This window comes from Anopheles nili, chromosome 2, assembly GCF_943737925.1.
Source record: "Anopheles nili chromosome 2, idAnoNiliSN_F5_01, whole genome shotgun sequence".
NCBI lineage: Eukaryota > Metazoa > Arthropoda > Insecta > Diptera > Culicidae > Anopheles > Anopheles nili.
The window spans coordinates 7,973,100-7,990,607 of record NC_071291.1 but is presented as its reverse complement, the minus strand read 5'-3'; the positions used below and the strand labels follow the sequence as shown (position 1 = coordinate 7,990,607).

General features: G+C 46.1%; 3 protein-coding genes across 3 annotated transcripts; 2 read left to right on the top strand and 1 right to left on the bottom strand.

Moving 5' to 3' along the window:
- Positions 1-77: 77 nt before the first annotated feature.
- LOC128720491 (transmembrane protein 169) lies at positions 78-2,022 on the top strand. Its single transcript, XM_053814161.1, has 2 exons — positions 78-254; positions 557-2,022. The coding sequence occupies exons 1-2, from the start codon at positions 78-80 to the stop codon at positions 1,670-1,672; spliced, it is 1,293 nt and encodes a 430-aa protein (XP_053670136.1). The 3' UTR covers positions 1,673-2,022.
- Positions 2,023-2,522: 500 nt separating this feature from the next.
- On the bottom strand, positions 2,523-13,673 carry LOC128721834 (ubiquitin carboxyl-terminal hydrolase 8). Its single transcript, XM_053815630.1, has 12 exons — positions 12,918-13,673; positions 12,700-12,835; positions 12,303-12,625; positions 12,101-12,222; positions 11,893-12,030; positions 11,673-11,859; positions 4,927-5,057; positions 4,667-4,766; positions 4,114-4,260; positions 3,851-4,039; positions 3,404-3,765; positions 2,523-3,321 (listed from the first exon to the last, which is right to left on the bottom strand). Exons 1-12 carry the CDS (start codon positions 13,671-13,673, stop codon positions 3,201-3,203), a joined length of 2,712 nt encoding a protein of 903 aa, XP_053671605.1. The 3' UTR covers positions 2,523-3,200.
- A 691-nt stretch (positions 13,674-14,364) lies between these two features.
- LOC128731692 (protein unc-50 homolog) lies at positions 14,365-15,431 on the top strand. Its single transcript, XM_053824824.1, has 4 exons — positions 14,365-14,614; positions 14,674-14,739; positions 14,812-15,171; positions 15,238-15,431. The coding sequence occupies exons 1-4, from the start codon at positions 14,365-14,367 to the stop codon at positions 15,372-15,374; spliced, it is 813 nt and encodes a 270-aa protein (XP_053680799.1). The 3' UTR covers positions 15,375-15,431.
- The last annotated feature ends 2,077 nt before the right edge of the window (positions 15,432-17,508 follow it).

Sequence of the window (17,508 nt, the reverse complement as noted above, 5' to 3'; positions counted from 1 at the left end):
GAATTAGGTGGTTAATTCCCTTTTTTGTGGAATGATTTTTTCTCTGGCAACAACCTACCCCGTACAGTAGTTGTAGAATGGTCGGCCTAGCGACGGACGATATGGTCGTCCGCACGCAACAGCAGCAGCCGTCTCCTAATCGACAGTTAGGCGGTGGCCAGGGTGAATTTCCAGTGTTTATTCCGCCGAGAAAGCGGCAGGCGGGAAAGAAAACCAACCATGGCAATCATATCGACCACATCGTAAACATACAGGTTCGCAAAGCTAATCCTTTCTCTGTGCAGTAGACGCCGCATTCGATGTGGGTGGGTCCGATCTTGTTGCTTTTGTTGTGTTGTATCAAACGAGTCCTTTTCTGCGCTGCGATGTGTTAGTGTTGGTGGCATGTTTTGACGCCTCCCAAGGCGTGTGATTGTGTGCGTCTGCGTAAAATAAAGGATGTTTGTTTTGCATCGAAGCCGGTATAAACTTCGGAAGGATCTACTTTGTCTCTTATCGTTATTTTTTTTATTCGAATGATGGCTACCCACTCTGAAGTTTAATGTCCTTTCTATAGGGTAATCGTAAAGAATGGGATCTGACACCGGAACGAGAAGACTGTCGCAAGAATAAACGATGGAACAGTGAGGAGATAATTGAGATCACTTGCAACAGCAAGGGACCCGCGAACGGCACTAATGAAGACGAAGACGACTTGAACGAACTGCAGCAGTTTCATCCGCTTCGGGACAGCTCCACAGTCACCCCAAGCAGCATATCCGAGAGCAGCCTCGACCGGAAGTCGAGCAAATCCGCCGAGCTGCTCACGGGTGGGAGTGGCAAACGGTCGAAAAAGCGAGTCAATATCCGCACGGACTTGGACGAAATTGGCGGGCGACGGACTCCGTCAGCGATTTGCAACTACGAGGATCTGGAATCGGGCGAGACTAGTGTCCTAAACGCCGAACTCGACCAGCACAGCCTGGAGCGGTACAACACGAACCGTTCGTACGGTTCCTCCGCGGACAACTATCTCACAATGACGGGCACAATCAAGCGTGGACGCAAAAAGGGACAATCCATCGATGTGCAGCTAAACATTTCGCGCGAAGAGCTTGAACAGATCAACAAGCAGGCACTCGCCGTGCACGACGAATCCATAAGAACCGGACAGGAATGTTGCTCACTGCGTACCGGCTTTCACATCCTTCTGCTCTCGCTCATATGCCTCCCGTTTGTAACGCTAACGACTGGGATCTACTCGTTCTACATGGGCACCGTCACGTGGTACAATATGTTCACGTACTTCAACGAGGAGCGATCGTACTGCCATAAGCTGCTTATGTCCCCGCTGCTCATACTGGCCTACCCACTTGGTATCGTGCTGTGCACGGTCGGACTGGCCCTGTACGCTGGCGTCCGACAGTTAAGCTTCCACTTTCGGGCATGGCTGAACGAAGTTTCCGACATCGAGAAGGGTTTTTACGGCTGGCTGTGTTCCGTTCTCCATCTGTCCGATTGCAGTCCGTACGAGGTGGTCATTCTAACCGACATCTGTCCGATGAGTCCTCCCAGGAGCGACAATGGTGGAGTTCGAAATGCATCGGACGGGCGGGATCCGGCTTCCGGTGAAGGACGGCTGCAAGGCGAATCGACACAGATCAATTCCTCTACCGAGGAACTCTCCGTTTGAATGCTTTCCGTGTCTAGCGTTGTAAAAGTGTTTGGGAAAGCTTGACGGGTTTTTGAGGTATTTATGTGTGACACTGTGAGTAAATTATTTTTCAAAAACCATCGGCTAGGGCAACGGTAAAGCAGCAGCACATTTTGTTGTTGCTTGAAGCGTATTCAGGATTTGTTTGCCGTACGGTACACACGGACAAACGGCTCTAGTCTACTTCCATATCGACATTCTTCCTAATGTAGTAATGTTACGCATTAGAATCTAGACTCTCCCTCACCCTTTAGTCGGAATCAATATCGCAAGGTGCGAGGGACCAGACTCTACCAGCTGGGAAGCTTCAAGTTCCCACCAGCTATTATACCAGCTATCTACACTTGAATGTGTGTTCGCTTTGTGAAAAGTTCTAGTTTATTTAGACAACAGGTTGTATCAATTTCCTTTCCAAACTGTATGCATGGTTCGTACATGAAAAATACTCTTCATCAAGCTATCGACGTAGAATTGATTAACCAAGCAGGGCTCAAGCAAAACGCAGACTGTCCCGAGAGGGGAGCACGATTTAAAGCGATACCGAAGCAGTAACTCGGGAGACTGTGCTGCCCCGTTCGGAACGGTGTAGCAAAAATCAAACTATCATAAATAGCAAATCAAGACTTTATACGCCCGCTTAACGGTGAAAGGGGAAAAATCGTTGCATTGGTATCCACACGGCCGACCATTGCCTGTTCAATATTGAATGCATTATAATAATGTACTTATATATATGCGGGGCGAAAGCCCCACAAATAAAGCGAAATATCTTCTTTTTTACAATTTACACAGATTGTTGAAAAATGCTTTAGCTCGGTAGTTATAGTGAAGTTCACCGGTAGAACCGTACATATATTTCTTTGCAAAAATATGTTCCTAGCTTAACTTAACATTGTTCGACTGCGAATGGTTACTCCACTTCATTTCATGAGTTCTCTATTGAAGACACTGCAAGTTGAATTTTCCTGTTCTAATTCCATTTTTCTTCGTTATGATTCCTTCCTGTTTCCTTCGTATTTCACGCCATACTGACAGTTCTATAAAATATAATATACAGCTTTGCTTTTCCTTAAGATCGTCTCTCAATGCTCTGTTCGCATATTCTCTTGCGCTACACACACTCGTTCGTTTGTTCTCTCGTGTTTGATTGGCAATCACAGTGTAGTAATTGTATTTTAAATACATCCGACACAATACATTTTTGGGTCCGCCGGCACGTCAAGCGGAACAAATTGGTAGCAGATTATAAAAAAAAAATCAAACTTCGCTGATGTGGTATTCCATTCGTTCCGATGTGTTTCCGCAGCATAAAAACTGCTGGTGGCCACCAACGTGATCAAACAATCAACGCCAATATAGTATGGTTTCATTGCTCGCACCGAAGTCTTATCATCTGCTGGACCACTGACCAACGAAGCAGCACAAACAAGCACGTCATAGGTGGCACGTGTGTGCATTTGTTGATTTTTTTTTTCATTTTGTTGGATAAAATGTAGGCACCATTTTCCTATCGCACATCCGACTGCGGCCGATCGGGTAAGCAGGAGTAGAACAGGATGTACGCCGCACTGGCCTGCACGTCTGAAGCATCAATACTCGATACGTTGTAATCGTCAAATTTGAACCATCTGCAAAATAAAGACAATCGTACCCATTGTACTGTAAACAAGCCGCTACGATTGGCTCTGATGCAGTTCCAACGTGACTTACTTTTGGTGAATGTTGTTCAAACAAAACGCCGTATAGTGGCCACTCTCCATCGAACCGTAGTGGTTGGAAACACCGTACAGGTGGTACCGGTACGTTGTTAACCGTTTGTTTCGGTTCACCTCGGTTCGCGCCAGGTAGCGCGTCATGTTCAGTTCGCTCAGAGGAAACTTGACGAGAGTCTGCTTTTTCCGGTACACGGTCGACATGGTGTCTGGGTCGGCGTAGAAGCGCTTAAAGTGCACAACCAATATCGAGGGAAGGCGAGAAATGTCCAGCTTCTTAATCGCATCCTGGTTGCTCTTGCATTTAGGGCAGTGCCAGCCACGAACTTCCTCACCGTTGAAGTACATATCGAGACAATTCTAAACGAGAACAAGAATAATAGGATTGGAGATTAGAAACCCCAAAACGGGAGTTTATGCGACAGCGAGGCAACGCGCGTTGTACCTCTAGGTAACAGATGTTTGATTCTTGCGGCAGCTCCAGACTGAGATTCGAAAAGGACTCGTATGTGGCGCTCTCTTTGTTACATCGTGTGCACTTGACCGTGCTTTTAATCTGCCCATAAAACAGCTCCGAGATGTAGCTACCCTTGCCCTTGAAGTGTTCGATCCACGCCTTCTCCGAGAGTGGCAGCTGATCAAGGCTTGTGGACAACTAGCGCAACGATAGATACAAGATTAGTACATCAATAATTTTTCGGCTTGTGCCAGCTCTTCACAGAAGCGGGACCGTTTTACCTGCATCTGTCTCGTCTGCAGATCGGAATGCAACCAGTCCATTAGAATGGTGAGGAACTCGTGTGAATCCTGTTGTTCGATACCACCGAACTGGCGCTCATACTGTCCAACGACGTACTAAAAAACAAGAACAGTTTTGAAACATGTAGTATAAGTTAGTTGCATAATTTAGTAAATTTAATATTTATTGCAGCGGTTTCGTGCAACCGGTCGTAATCAAATCATTTGGCCTGCTTCTTGAAACATTAGAAATGCATAGAAAATTGTTCTCCTCATAATATACTCGAGAATTTGCGCTGCATGAATTATGGAGCTCAATTTTCATAAAATAGCACATACTATTCATGTGCACGCTCGCGCAAAACGAGTAACTTCATTATAATATGGTACTTTGCTTCAATTTCAAGAGCCGCGGCGTGTCAGGTAGCGAGCATAATTTCCATAAAACATTAGGTTGCACAAAAACCACGACCCTGCGTGCCCTTGCCAGCTTTCGCTAACCGGGAAATGGTAAACTACTCACCCTTAAATTCTTGCTCGCGATGCACTTGTACTGTCCCGTCCAGAGCGCCTTGATGACCGCGGCTACCTCTTCGCCGATTTTCCCTTGCGTTTTGTTGTTGCTGCAAACGACGATGGAAGGATAAGAGACAACCATAAAACCCGCTGTCTATAATCGTCGTTACCACATCGCAAGAAAACCGAGGAATGCAGCCGCGAATCTGCACAACCCATCGTCGTAGGTTTCTGTTTTGCCCACCTTTTCCTGTCAATCATACTCACCGATTGAGGTGCATCTTGAACGATGGATCGTGGAAGAAATCGTTGAGAAAGTACGTATTGCTGAGGCACTGCAGTATGCTGTTCATGTAGCACGTATTACCTAGATTCTTCAACCCCGTTAGGCCACGGCCCTGTAGCGAGGAGCGCGAGGAAGGGCGAGAAAGTGAAAGAGTAAAGAAACAAATAATGTTAGTATAATGGAATGGAAATAACACTTTGTATGCACGACATTTTGCCATTTTTACATTTGATTCCATTTTTAGTGCAAAAGGACCCCTGCCCCACTCGAGTATCAAATATGCAAATGGGGATACACATTTAGAGTGAGAAAGAGAGTGTGAAAAAAGCAGGAAAAAGGCAAACATGCATGCTTGGCGACCGCTAGGTCCTTTGAAGAAACTAACGCGACCAAGACTGCATGAAAACATGAAGTCTGATGACAAAACTCGTGTAATCCGCTCACTATTCGAACGCGACCAGCTCCTAGCCGTAGATGGAGGCACGTAGTGGGTAATTGAATTAAACTATTAGAAATTTTTCTTATACAAAAAAGGACCTGCGACGCGTGGCACGAGCTCGGGGGCTGTAAAATATGCGCGATTTTGCAAGACTTCGCCGGTATGTTAAATAATAATCGATCGCGCCGAGCTCGAAACACACCTACCGAACACATCTACCTAATCGGATGGTTCAGTTGCTCGGACTTGATAAAGCGAACCGAAAAGGGTGACGAGTCATAATTTATCATCGTTTGCTCTTTCAAGTTTTCCACCCAAATGGGTCAAACTTTTGCTAGACGGGTCTCTGAACAAGAGCCCCAATTTCGTAGCCTGTATCAATTCACCGGTTGAAAATAGACTTTCTCGGGTTTAAACAATAAATCCCATAGACGTAAGAGAAAGCACACTGTTTTTTTTTTGCTGGCCAGGATAAGGAGTCGCTAACGACGACACGCAAACAGGCTACAGGCACTCCACTCGAAAAGGATAAGAAATGTACGCGGGGAAAGAATCAATTACTGCCATTAACTCCTTACCGTCGCGGATGCCTTCCTAAAGCTCCACGGGCATGGTTGGTCTCAGGAAATCTACTCGAGTAACCCGTCCCAAACCATTCGATAGCGGTCATAGCACCGTCTCTCTTTTCGTATGGAAATTCCCCTAAATTATTCCGCATTCCCCGGCAGGCTCAAGCAACAAAGAAAGGCACGCTCCATCAGTCAGAGGAGCATCGTCCACTCCTTCCGTGCAATTTCATTTACTGGCCAGTCGGTGTTATCGAATAACACACATTTGGCTGCTCGCTTGTATCGTCCAGCACGGGACGAACCGGACCCACCAAAGCACCCACACACACACACACCCGGGGTTGGGTTCTCCTTAAACTTTCTCCTTCGTAGAAAGCACACCGCCCACCGCGCTATCCTTTTCGCCTCTTTCCGTTTTGCCACCAACTTTTTTTTATTGTGGTCATCCATCTTTCCACGCATCGGGGGCACAGTGAGCCAAAAATATCGCCTACTTCTAGGGCCCGTAGGGCCAGTGACGCCGGTTTTGCAACCGTCAACAACAACACCGCGCCTTTGCCGTCGGTGCGAGACCGCCTCCCACCGGGTGGAATGATTAGAATCAGCACCCTGGTCCACCCTCGCGAGCTACGCTTGTTCCCGGACGGGGCGAACCGAAAGCCCGTATCATCCATCCATCTACATATTTTCCGTTGCCATTTCTGCTACCTACGACCGATCGGCGTAGGGTTCCTCGTAACCGTTCGGTTTCTTCCATTAAAAATAGCTTACGGATTGGTGAATAATTAAAACGGCTTCTTTTAGGGGGGCAAGCGGCCGAGGAAGGGAAGGTCCTTTTCCTATGTCCAGTCGAGCAGGCAGGCGGCTGAAAACGTCATTCGGCAAACGATTGTTTCTTTTGCCGTTTCGGAGAGGAAGAGGAATTCAGACGTATCTCGTTTATCGGCGAATCGGAAACGAGCGAAAATGACAGCAATGGCGAACACTTCCACCCCGGCACCGTGGGTTGTGTCCGTTTTTCCCCGACACAACGAGAAAAAGGGCTTCCCTACACGCTGGTGCGTGTGTATCTACTGCACGCAGATACTGTGGTCAAATAGAATCCACTACACAAGCCGGCCCGACCAGGCGACCAACAGATGTTCATTTTCCGGTGTATTGCTCCATGTTTCTGATTCGTTCATTCGATTTTCCATTTGCAACCACTCAAAATGGCGCACACTACGCTAGCTCGCAACTCAAAATCTGCAATTGAAGAGCGGGTCTATTGATTCGTTTTAAGTATTCTCGTTTAATGCTGCAAATGCTGTCCCAGCGAGCAACCGATCGATCAATCCTGACGTACCACAACCGAGCAGATGGTTGTCCAGGGTTGTTAAAATTATTAATTCCCCGCAGCCACGCGCAATGCGAAAGCGTGCGCTCACTGGGGGACTATGCTAATTAAGGACGCGTTCATATCTTGCCCTCCTCTCCGGGTGGAGGCGAGAATTCGCGTTCGGTTCGCTGGAAATGCCGGTTGAAAAACACGAACGAAACGGATACGGGCGCACGCTTCCTTGACGGCAAACATTCACCAGACGGCCACGAGTCGCCTGACAAATCGCCAAGGTGCAAATGGGTACACCCGAATACCTGAGAAGCTCTGCAGTGGTCCACCGGGACGTCTCCCTCCGTGGCGTTGAGTATGATAAAACGAACGTAATTTGCTTCTCACGTGCTGATGTCACGGCATGACGCTCGCGAGGAGTTTGCTTTGTGGCACACTCCCACCGACCTTCTTCGAGGGCGGACCTTTAGGACCTTCGCCCTAAAACCGAAACGCCAGTGCTAGCGACGATCGAATGGATGTGATAAATTTAATCGCTCTGTTTAATTTCTACGCAATAAACACGAAGGAGCAGCATCGATGTCGCTAGTAAAGCAGAAGCAGATGAGCAGAAAGCTTCACCGTCTCGATCCAGGGACAGGGACAACATAGACAACGGTGCCATATCTCGTGGCATCCTTTCAACGTTTGCAGTAGAAGCGTAAAAAGGAGCTTGCAAAATCCTGTGCCGTGCCAAGAAGATAATGCCCACCAAGCGGCATGTTTTATCGTGTTCACACAAGAGGACGAGAGATGCCGTTGACCACATACCTTTTTGTACGGGATTAGCTGATGATAGTGTGGAAGCTTTATTTTATATCCCGCGACAACGACCATCTTGGCTGGTTTAATTTGACGAGGTGACGAGACAGACCAAAAATGTTCTTTTGCTGTGTTTTTTTTTTGCGATGCTAGTGATCCTGAGAAACGTTGGGCAGATGATTTTCTTTTGTCTAGCAGCGTCTAGACCGCACGCCGTTTCCAGCTGCCTGTGAAAGAGTTCTGCTTTGGCACTGAAGGAAACGGTTGCGTTGCAATCGATGCGTTTCCCTTCCTATCGAAGGCTTCGTGTCGTTTCGGAATTGTCGCGGTCCGGTTGTTACCGCAGCAATTGAAGGCGCAGAAAAAGCGTCCAAGTAGCACGAAAAACTGAAACAACAGCTAACACCCACAGCAGTTCTCATTGCAGTTGGCAGCAGACGGGCGCTTAGTGTTTGAAACACGCGTAGTGCAGGAAAGTGTATGTACTAGCGCTCGGTTTCTGCCTCCAAAAGGCACGTTTTTGAAGCGGTTTTAAAGTTTAACGCTACCAAGCCGTTGCCGATCGTGTATTCGTTTTCTTCACCGTCAACTCACAGGGACACACGGCCAGAAGGCTAATTGAATAACCACCTTTGCAATTCACTCCCGACGCACTGTAGTCATTGCTTAACGTCGTCAACTAAAGGCGATCCGTTTAATTTCACCAAACGTATCGATTCGCGGCCGGTGACGAAAACAAACCTCGCGCACAAGACGCACAAAGTGTTAATGGCCAAAAAAAAACGGAGGAAATGAGGTAAAAAGAAAAAAAAGTGGCAGCAATAAATTTGCTACCTAAACCGCGGTTCACGGCGAAAGGATTCGATTTCCTCTCGAAATAACTTCGTTCCTTCTCTATTCCGTTCACAGCCGTAGCTAGTATTTCTTATCCACCGTTCAGAGCACGCATGGAAACACCGCTCCAGGTCGTTGAAATGTCCTACGAGCGCCAAGCAGAACACTCCGTCTGCTAAACCGAAACAAAGCAAACACGCAACAAACGCGGACGGTTTCGAAAGGCTATGTTTCTATTAACTCCAGCGATAGAGAAGCAGGTCGCGGTAAGGATCTGCACCGTTTCACCACCGGTGGCGTGAACGAACTGTCCAACTCGACGCGACCAAATGGCCTCCGATCCGATGTTCGTATGTTGTTTCACCGGAACGTCTCCATGCGAAAAGGACTTCGTTATTTTTTTCCAAGCGCTTTTCCAGGAATGAAAAAAAGAGACAACGAGGCCAACGTGCTCTATCGCGAGTGAGATTCCAACACGTTGTGCTGGAGAAAGCAACATTACCATAGCTCCTCGTTGCAAACATCTATTCAGCAATAGTACGAGCAATTTTCCTACATATACTCTCTTACTGGCTCACTCTCATTCTCTCTGTTTTCCATCGGATTTCCCGAAGTCAACCCAGCGGGCCGCTGCTAATTGACGGGTATCGGTTCCGAGCGCAAACAAACGCGACACATGGCAAAATAAGCCATGCGGCGGGGCCTGCAGCCACCATTCCGTTGCCGTTGGTCGCGAAACGTACCTCAATAGTTGAATGTTAGGGCCAGGGTCCTTGCGGCTAACGAGGGCACAACAAAGGGACACAAATCAAATGAAATGTTCTCGAACGGAACAAAGCAACGAAGCCGATGAAAAACATAAGCTTGACGCGAGCATGGAGGAACGTCGCCCCACGGAGTCGGAACATACGTCCATGCAACGTGTTCCGTGCGACTTTCGGCGACCTCATTCACTCCCGACGACATTCTTATGGTGGAAAACGTACAGCGGACGCTAACGTAAACAATGTTTACGCTAAGTTTCTGTATAGGAAGTGTCCTGACAATCCAGACCGGCAACCGTACGTGTCCGATCCACGTGGCCAGCGCAAAAAGCGCGTGTCTAATACCTACGCTAAGTACCCTAGTTCTCCCGCAGCCGTGTATGCGGAGGTAAATGGCTCGTGGCTTGCGTCAACGCTGGTAAATTTGAGCCACAGACCAGCGCGACACATGGCGTACTGCACAGTGATTTCCTAACGGACGTGCTAATATCCTCTTGTAGGAGCATTAGAAAGAATGCCAAAGGAAGCGTGCATCTCGTTAAGAGCTGCAATTTGTTCAGGGTAGTGACATGCAACAACCAAGCATGTCTACAGGAACTTTTTAATCGCAATCAAATGTGAGCTGCAACCGACTAGGTCGTCGTTGTGCATCAACAACCAGGCGTCTCCATTGACGACAAGACACCGAACTTCGGCCTTGCGCTTTAAATTAAGCGATGCCACAAACGATACGACCACAAAGGTCACATTTGTTGTCTCGCCAAATTGAAAACGACTCCAAATGCGAGAAAACGATATCGATGCACGTACATTTGATTTACCTGGGATAGATACTTAAACTTTACCAATTCTAGCAGCTACTTCCGGCGATACCTCTTCTACCTATGGCAGGAGAAAATGTGTTTATAGGAAAGAAAGAGAAAACGATGGCGAAGAAGAGACAAAAAGCCAAAAGGCAAAAGGGAAAAGCAATCGGTTGTGCGGTTTTCAATTCGACATGGGTATCACCACTGCGGAACGCCGAAATCCGCTGTCAAGGACGACGAGAAGGCGCACAGAAGGATGCTGTAGTGGTGGGAGTAAGGTGGAAGGATCATGACGCATTGAGCCGGTTGGCAATTGCAGGACAATTCGTTCGGTCTACATCTGCAATGCATCACGACTACCATCGCGCGCCGTTTATGACTAGTCGGGTCAACCCATGATTCGTACACGTGTTGGTGGAGTTAAACTTTTATGCTCGGCGCATCAATTATTTTCTATTACTACCGAAACGGTCCTAGGGTAGACGTCTTCGCTCATACGACATTGGTCAGAAACAAAAGCGAAGAGCCAAAATTTGCGAATGGGATTAGTTTCGAAAGCTATTGATTCGGTAGCCAGCAAAATTGAACCGTTTGTCGAAACTGTAACTCACAAAGGTCTCACACCTCTCCATTCTTCGTCCTTTCTATTCTCCTCGTTATGTTTTTGACGAAAAAAAATTGTCTCATGGTTCCCATCGTCAGGCGCACTCGGTACAGAATACATACATCAGGGGTCTTCAAGGATGGGATTGTTTTTGTTTTTGACTTTTATAGTGCGATAAATGCTAGCTGACCAAAAAGGGAACTCCATCACACTATCATGACGTTCAAGGACCTACTTTGTTTTTATCCTAATCCTTTCTGGGATGATGTGACTATCCACAAAAACGACAATCGATGATCACATGATAAAAAACTGCCAAAAAAATCGTGCATGCTATTGACTCAAGTGAGTTGCATCCTCAAACGGTATGCGTTCACTGTGATGGACTCAGTATAGTGGAACTTTCATTAAATCATAAAATAGATTAAAATAAAAGACAATCTGCAGAACATGTCGACTCAAAGCACCATGCCGATGCCGCGTGCAGTCCACATACACTGGCGCAACGCACCGATGTTATGCGTCACATCATAATTCACCGGTCACGTTACTGCCAACGCATGTTGGCCAACGTACGCACAAGCAGGTGGTCAAAGTGGATGACTATGGAAATCGTACAAAAGCCATATGTACCCGCCAAACGCAGGGTACTCACCACACTCCCGTAGACCGGTGCAAAGTCTCGCTGCACCACGTCCTGGTCGTGCGAACGCAGGTTGTGGTTATGATTGGCCAGTGGTTTTGCGGAACGGTCGAACTGCGGCAACCTCGGCCCGCTAACGTCCTCGTCGGGGTAAAACGGTTTAACCGTCTCGGGCACGTTCTCCTTAAGGTGCCGCTTCTGCTCACGGGCCTGCGCAAGCTTTTCCACACGCTCCCGCTCCATCCGTTGGCACTGTTCGTCCAACTCCCGCCGTTCGCGTTCCTTCTCGCGTAACCTGAGAGATGGATAAATTAGCAATCAGTTAGGGTGGCTAGCGGTTTGGCTGAGTGATTGCGTCAACATACTTCCGTTCGTACGCCTCCCGTTCCAATTGTTCGGCTTGTTCGGTGGAAATTTGTTCACCCTGTTCTTCTTCCATTTTCTTAAGGCTTTGTTCTTCTTCTAAAATCCGCTCTTTTTCGGTTTCCTAATAGAGATGAATAATAAAAAGAGGCATACGCTGAACACCCACCCACATGATAACCCACCGATAAGAGCTTTCCTTACATAATCTCGTTGACGATCCTTGAGCTGCATCACCTCGTATAGCAACGTTTTTTGTGCTGCATCAGCACCGAGCTCTTGAGGTTGATGTTGTTTCAGCTTTTTCAGCTCCGTCTCAGTATTGATGATGTCCAGGGCATTCTGTTTACATTTGTCCAGTATCTGTTCATGCTCGACTAGGATTTCTTTTAGATTTTTTTTCCGTGCCTCATACAGACTAACTGCGGCGACCTTGCTGTTGCGATCGATCGTCGGTTTAAAGGGCGACATCGAAAAACTATTCTCCTTCATCGGTATATCGCTGATGTTTGGGTATTCGATATCATCTGCGCCATGATGTAAAGGAATGCAACAGAAGAGTGTTATTGTTGTAGGTAAAATTTACGCTTTAAAATCATACCTAAATTGTCCCCGGTGCTATCGAATGTCACAGGCCTATATGAAGGATTCGTACAGCTGGCAGGGTAGTACATAAGGAAGCTTTCGTACCCTCCATCGAGATAGATAATTTTTGTATCTTCAATGTCTTGGTCGTACTGTTGTGAGCGGAGGAAGAAAATGAAAATCAAGTTAGAGTAGCACAGCTAGCACAGATGTGGCAGTGGTCCATTATCTTACGTTGCAAAGGATAAAAGACAGCACATAGATTGGTGTGTCTTTCACCAAGTTACCGCTCGTATTCCAATCCATAAGCACCACCAAATCTTTCACCTTCCGGTACGACCAAAGGGTGCGTGATTCCTCGGGAAGTTCGTTCTGTATTTTCCCCGCTGTCATACCAGAAACAAGGCGATGCTCCGGAACGTTCAGTAAAAACATGTAACGCATGTGTGACTCTTGGTAATCGATCTCCGAACGACAATCCATAATCAACATGCTCACTCTGTTATCGTTGATCATCGCATACAGCTCTTGCGCATTCACCGTGCGCTTTGTTCCGGTAACGAATGAGGCGGCCGTATCGTCTTTTGCATGCGGTAGAGGATTCTGTGCTGTAGGAACAGCTGTTGCTATACCTTGTCGCCGGTTGATTTCTTGGTAGCGTGCTTCCAAACTAGTTTTGAGTTGCCCTAGCTTTTCAAAATGTCGAATGAAGTCTGTCTGTGTGCCTACCAGCTTCAAAACCATTTCCTTCTTTTTTTCGTAATCCTTCTTCTGACGAATAGCTTGCACTACGAGCATCAGTTTCATGTACCCAACGTACGCCATCTCCTCATCCTTGTCGATGTAATGTTTTTCGCTTTGTTGCAACAGCTTGCACGCTGATTTGCAGATCTTTTCTAGGTCTTGATTTTGCATACCTATCGGAATCTTCAAATGTTTCTCCAAGTCATCTATGCTTTTCCCCAAATGCAACGGCTTTGGACGACTCATGTTGGTTGTAGATTCCACGGACGATGTAGCCAATCTAGCATAGTATACAGGCGCCACGGAATGTGCGGATAGGCCGATCCTAACAGACAATCACATCTAATCGGCGGAAAGAAACCGAATAGTCTATATGAACTAAATAGATGCAGTAAATTTTGATGATGGTTTTTCACTAAACAATTATGATTTGCGGTTCTATCCTAGGTGTGATAACTGGTAGAAAAACACCGTATATTTTTATGCACTCACGAACTTGATGAACATCTCGTTTGACAAATGTCAACATGCCGACGACGTAAGGTATGCTTCTACTATACGCAAAATGCAAACGATCGTTAGCAACATTTCAACATATTTGCATGTAATATATAAAATCACAAGAGATAATTTCAGTTAATTAAAGCACGCTGGGTATAGAACCGAACAAATCCATGGTATTAGAGTCTCTTAATTGTTTTACGGGAGTACGTTAATTACAACCATGTCTACCATTCAATACAACCCTCAGGCGTTGTCATCATAGTGACGTGACAACCAACACAATAAGCTATTTATTTACTGTTTACAAAGTTTTTCAAGATTCTTCCACAGAATGAGTAACAAAAGTAGTTGTTGATCTATTGTTTAGCTTCACTATCCACCACATTATTCAGTGCTAAGAAGCGGATTACATCGAATTTAGGAGCTGTATAAAATGAAGTACGCTACGTCACCTACGCCATCTCGCAGCAACAGCTCGCTCTTAGGGATGTCGTCAAGAACAACTTCACCGCTGCCTGCACCGGCCAATTATCGAGATTGCATGAGCGCTACTACCAAAAGCTACAAATATTTGCGCCGTTTCATTAAGTTTGATCAAATGGATTTCGAGTACGCAATGTGGCAGATGGTATATCTCTTCATAGCACCCAAAAAAGTCTATCGTAACTTTAACTATCGAAAACGTAAGCCTAGCTCTACACTCGCTGCATCGACCAGTCAGACTGATTGCTTTTCGTTTCAGAAACCAAATCACAATTCGCCCGCGACGATCCAGCCTTTCTGGTGTTACTGGTTGGATGCCTATGTGGTAAGCACGTCCATTGCGATCGGTAGCGAAATCCAATCCTATCATTTGTACTGAACGCAATATCTCTTTCAGTGACGTCGATAGGATTCGCGTGGGTGTTAAGCTTAGGATTTGTGCAGACCATCCTGTTTACACTTTACGTTGTATTTGTTGACTGCATATTCTGCGGGATGATAGTGGCAACTTTTTTATGGCTAATTGCGAATCGATACTTTCGCGATCGGAACAGTGATTTTGACATGGAGTGGGGCTATGCGTTTGATGTACATTTAAACGCATTTTTTCCACCCTTAATACTGCTGCATTTCATTCAGCTGTTCTTTTACCATCCCCTGATCAGTAGGGACTGGTTTGTGTCAACCTTCATCGGCAACACTATTTGGCTGTTGGCCCTAGCGTACTACATTTACATCACCTTCCTAGGTTTTAACGGTAAGCATTTCAGCTGGCTCGTTTCTGGGCACTGGTTCAATCATGTGTGATGCTTTCTATTTGCAGTGGTACCATCGCTGAAGAACACCCGAATAATTCTCGTAACGCTGCCCCTGCTATGTCTATTTTACATCATGACGCTTATCATAGGATGGAATTTAAGCGTATCTTTGATGTACTACTATCACTATCGCGTCTTATAAACGTGTATAATCTTCATGACGAAGTTGATCGTATGTTAAGCAATAAAAATAAAGCAACGTTAAGGAGTGTATTTATGATTCTGCAAATTAAATACAAAATAGCGGATGTTCTAACAGATGGGCAATTTCAATCTAGAATGCAAATTTTCTGCAACTAATTATCTTAACAAAAACGACAATAGCAAAAGAGTTTTAAATGCTGTAATTTGTTTGGATTCGATTTTACTATTTTGACAAAGTAATTGCAGTTACTAAGATGATTCACAAATAAAATAGTTGACTCAGTTGCGACATTAACGTTCCATTTTATGCAGGTTGAAACTTTTGTAAAAACAGCTTCACAGAGAGTGATTAAATCACTGAATCCTCTTATGGATGTCACTTGTGCATTATGTACTTACTCAAGGGGCTTAGTAGATATTTTACTACATCCCTAACTCAATAAATATCCTTTGTTTTGTGAAAAAAGCAAAGGTGAACTTTGAACTGTTGTAACGGCTATCGATTTGACAAAGGCGAAATTTCGACATCAATAGACGTGTCACAATTGACGTTTTCTGCGTCATAGAGTATATGTGCGCGATTGTGCGATAGTTTTGAGCAACTTTCAGTGGGATTTAGCGATTTTTGTATGTAACATTGCATTTAAACCATTTACCAACTGTTTACCCATCTCAATGGTACACTATAGAGTAAGTATCGTAAATCGTGGCGGCAAGGATAGCAGTACAATCCCCTGCCGAACCGTGGTATAACCTCGCTAACGAAGAAGAAGAATAAGAAACAGTATATCACTTTGTGTTAAGAAAGAGGTGGTGTGCTGCTGCTATTGCGTTTGTTCCCTGTGCTGTGGTGATAAATTGCATTCCGCATTTCTGCTTCCGTGCGATTCGTTTTCCGTAACATTGTGAAACAACCTTCCTACCATCGGGTGAACGAAAGGATGCTGGAAAAAGAAGCACGAATCGCGTAAAATCGACTACACACGGTGAAGTTGCATCGGCTGGGCTTGGGGGTTGTCTTCTTTCGCATCCGTCAGGCGCAAGCGAGCGCGGCGTCAGTGTATTGCAGGAAGCGAAAATCGAAATCGCAAACCGCAATTTTCTTTACCCTCCCATCACACCCCGGGACCCTTGACGCAACAAAGGTCCTGCCCCTGAAAGTCGTATTGCTTTGCGTAGTGTTTATCTTTTTTTTTTTACTCAATATTGCCAAGAACCTGTTGTGACCGATACGGCGAGGCGTGCTAGTGTACGGTGCAATCGTCTCCTACATCGGTGAACTGTAGATGCGGAAATGGAACGGTACCGCCACCACATCGGGTAATGAATGGGTTTGCATCCTACTCGTTCGTTGTCGCGTTCCCGTTGGTGGTCGAGTTGCATGATCAGAAAAAATGCACCAGTTGTAAGCGGTGCGGTAACGGTGTGCAGCCAGCGTAAATAAGCGCAGGTATCAGCAGTGAAAAACAATAGCAGTTACGTATGAAAAACCACAACAAGGGCAAGAATATCAGCTCTAACGTGAAACATCAACAACAAATCATTTACGTTTGGCTTCCGTGCGTAAGTGGTGGGAAGCGAAATAAAGGTGCTGATTCCCTGTGGAACGTGCGTCCTGTCGAATAGAGCGTTGTGCCATATTAAAAGCATAAAGGGGCTCATTTTTCTCCTTCCCCAAATCAGAGTGGAAATACAAGAATCAATCTAGAAATGTGCGCTTGCTTACTTAGTGATGCGAACCTAGGTGGAACTGTGTGAGTGAGTGCGTGCGCTCGTGCGGTATATCGACGCATTTTAAGAAGAAAGCCCGCATTAAAAAGAAAGACAGCCCCCGCGAAGAGTACTGTGAGCCCAGGGAACGGTTCATGTGCCCTGTGGGGGGTTGAAACTGTTTCGAAGCACAGAAATAAACGGACCACCAGAACTCCATCTCCTCGTCTTTGGACTGTGAAGGAGTGCAGTGTGGCGATCGGAAGGGCAGTTCGCAAGTGCGTAAGGAAGTGAAATTTTACCTTTCCCCGTATTCGTGGTTGTGCATGTGCGCCCTCTCGCTGTTTTCGTTGTGTGTGAAGCAGTGTTTGTCAAACGATCGCCTACTGCTCCGTTGGTCCGTCGTTTGACAGAGATTTGTT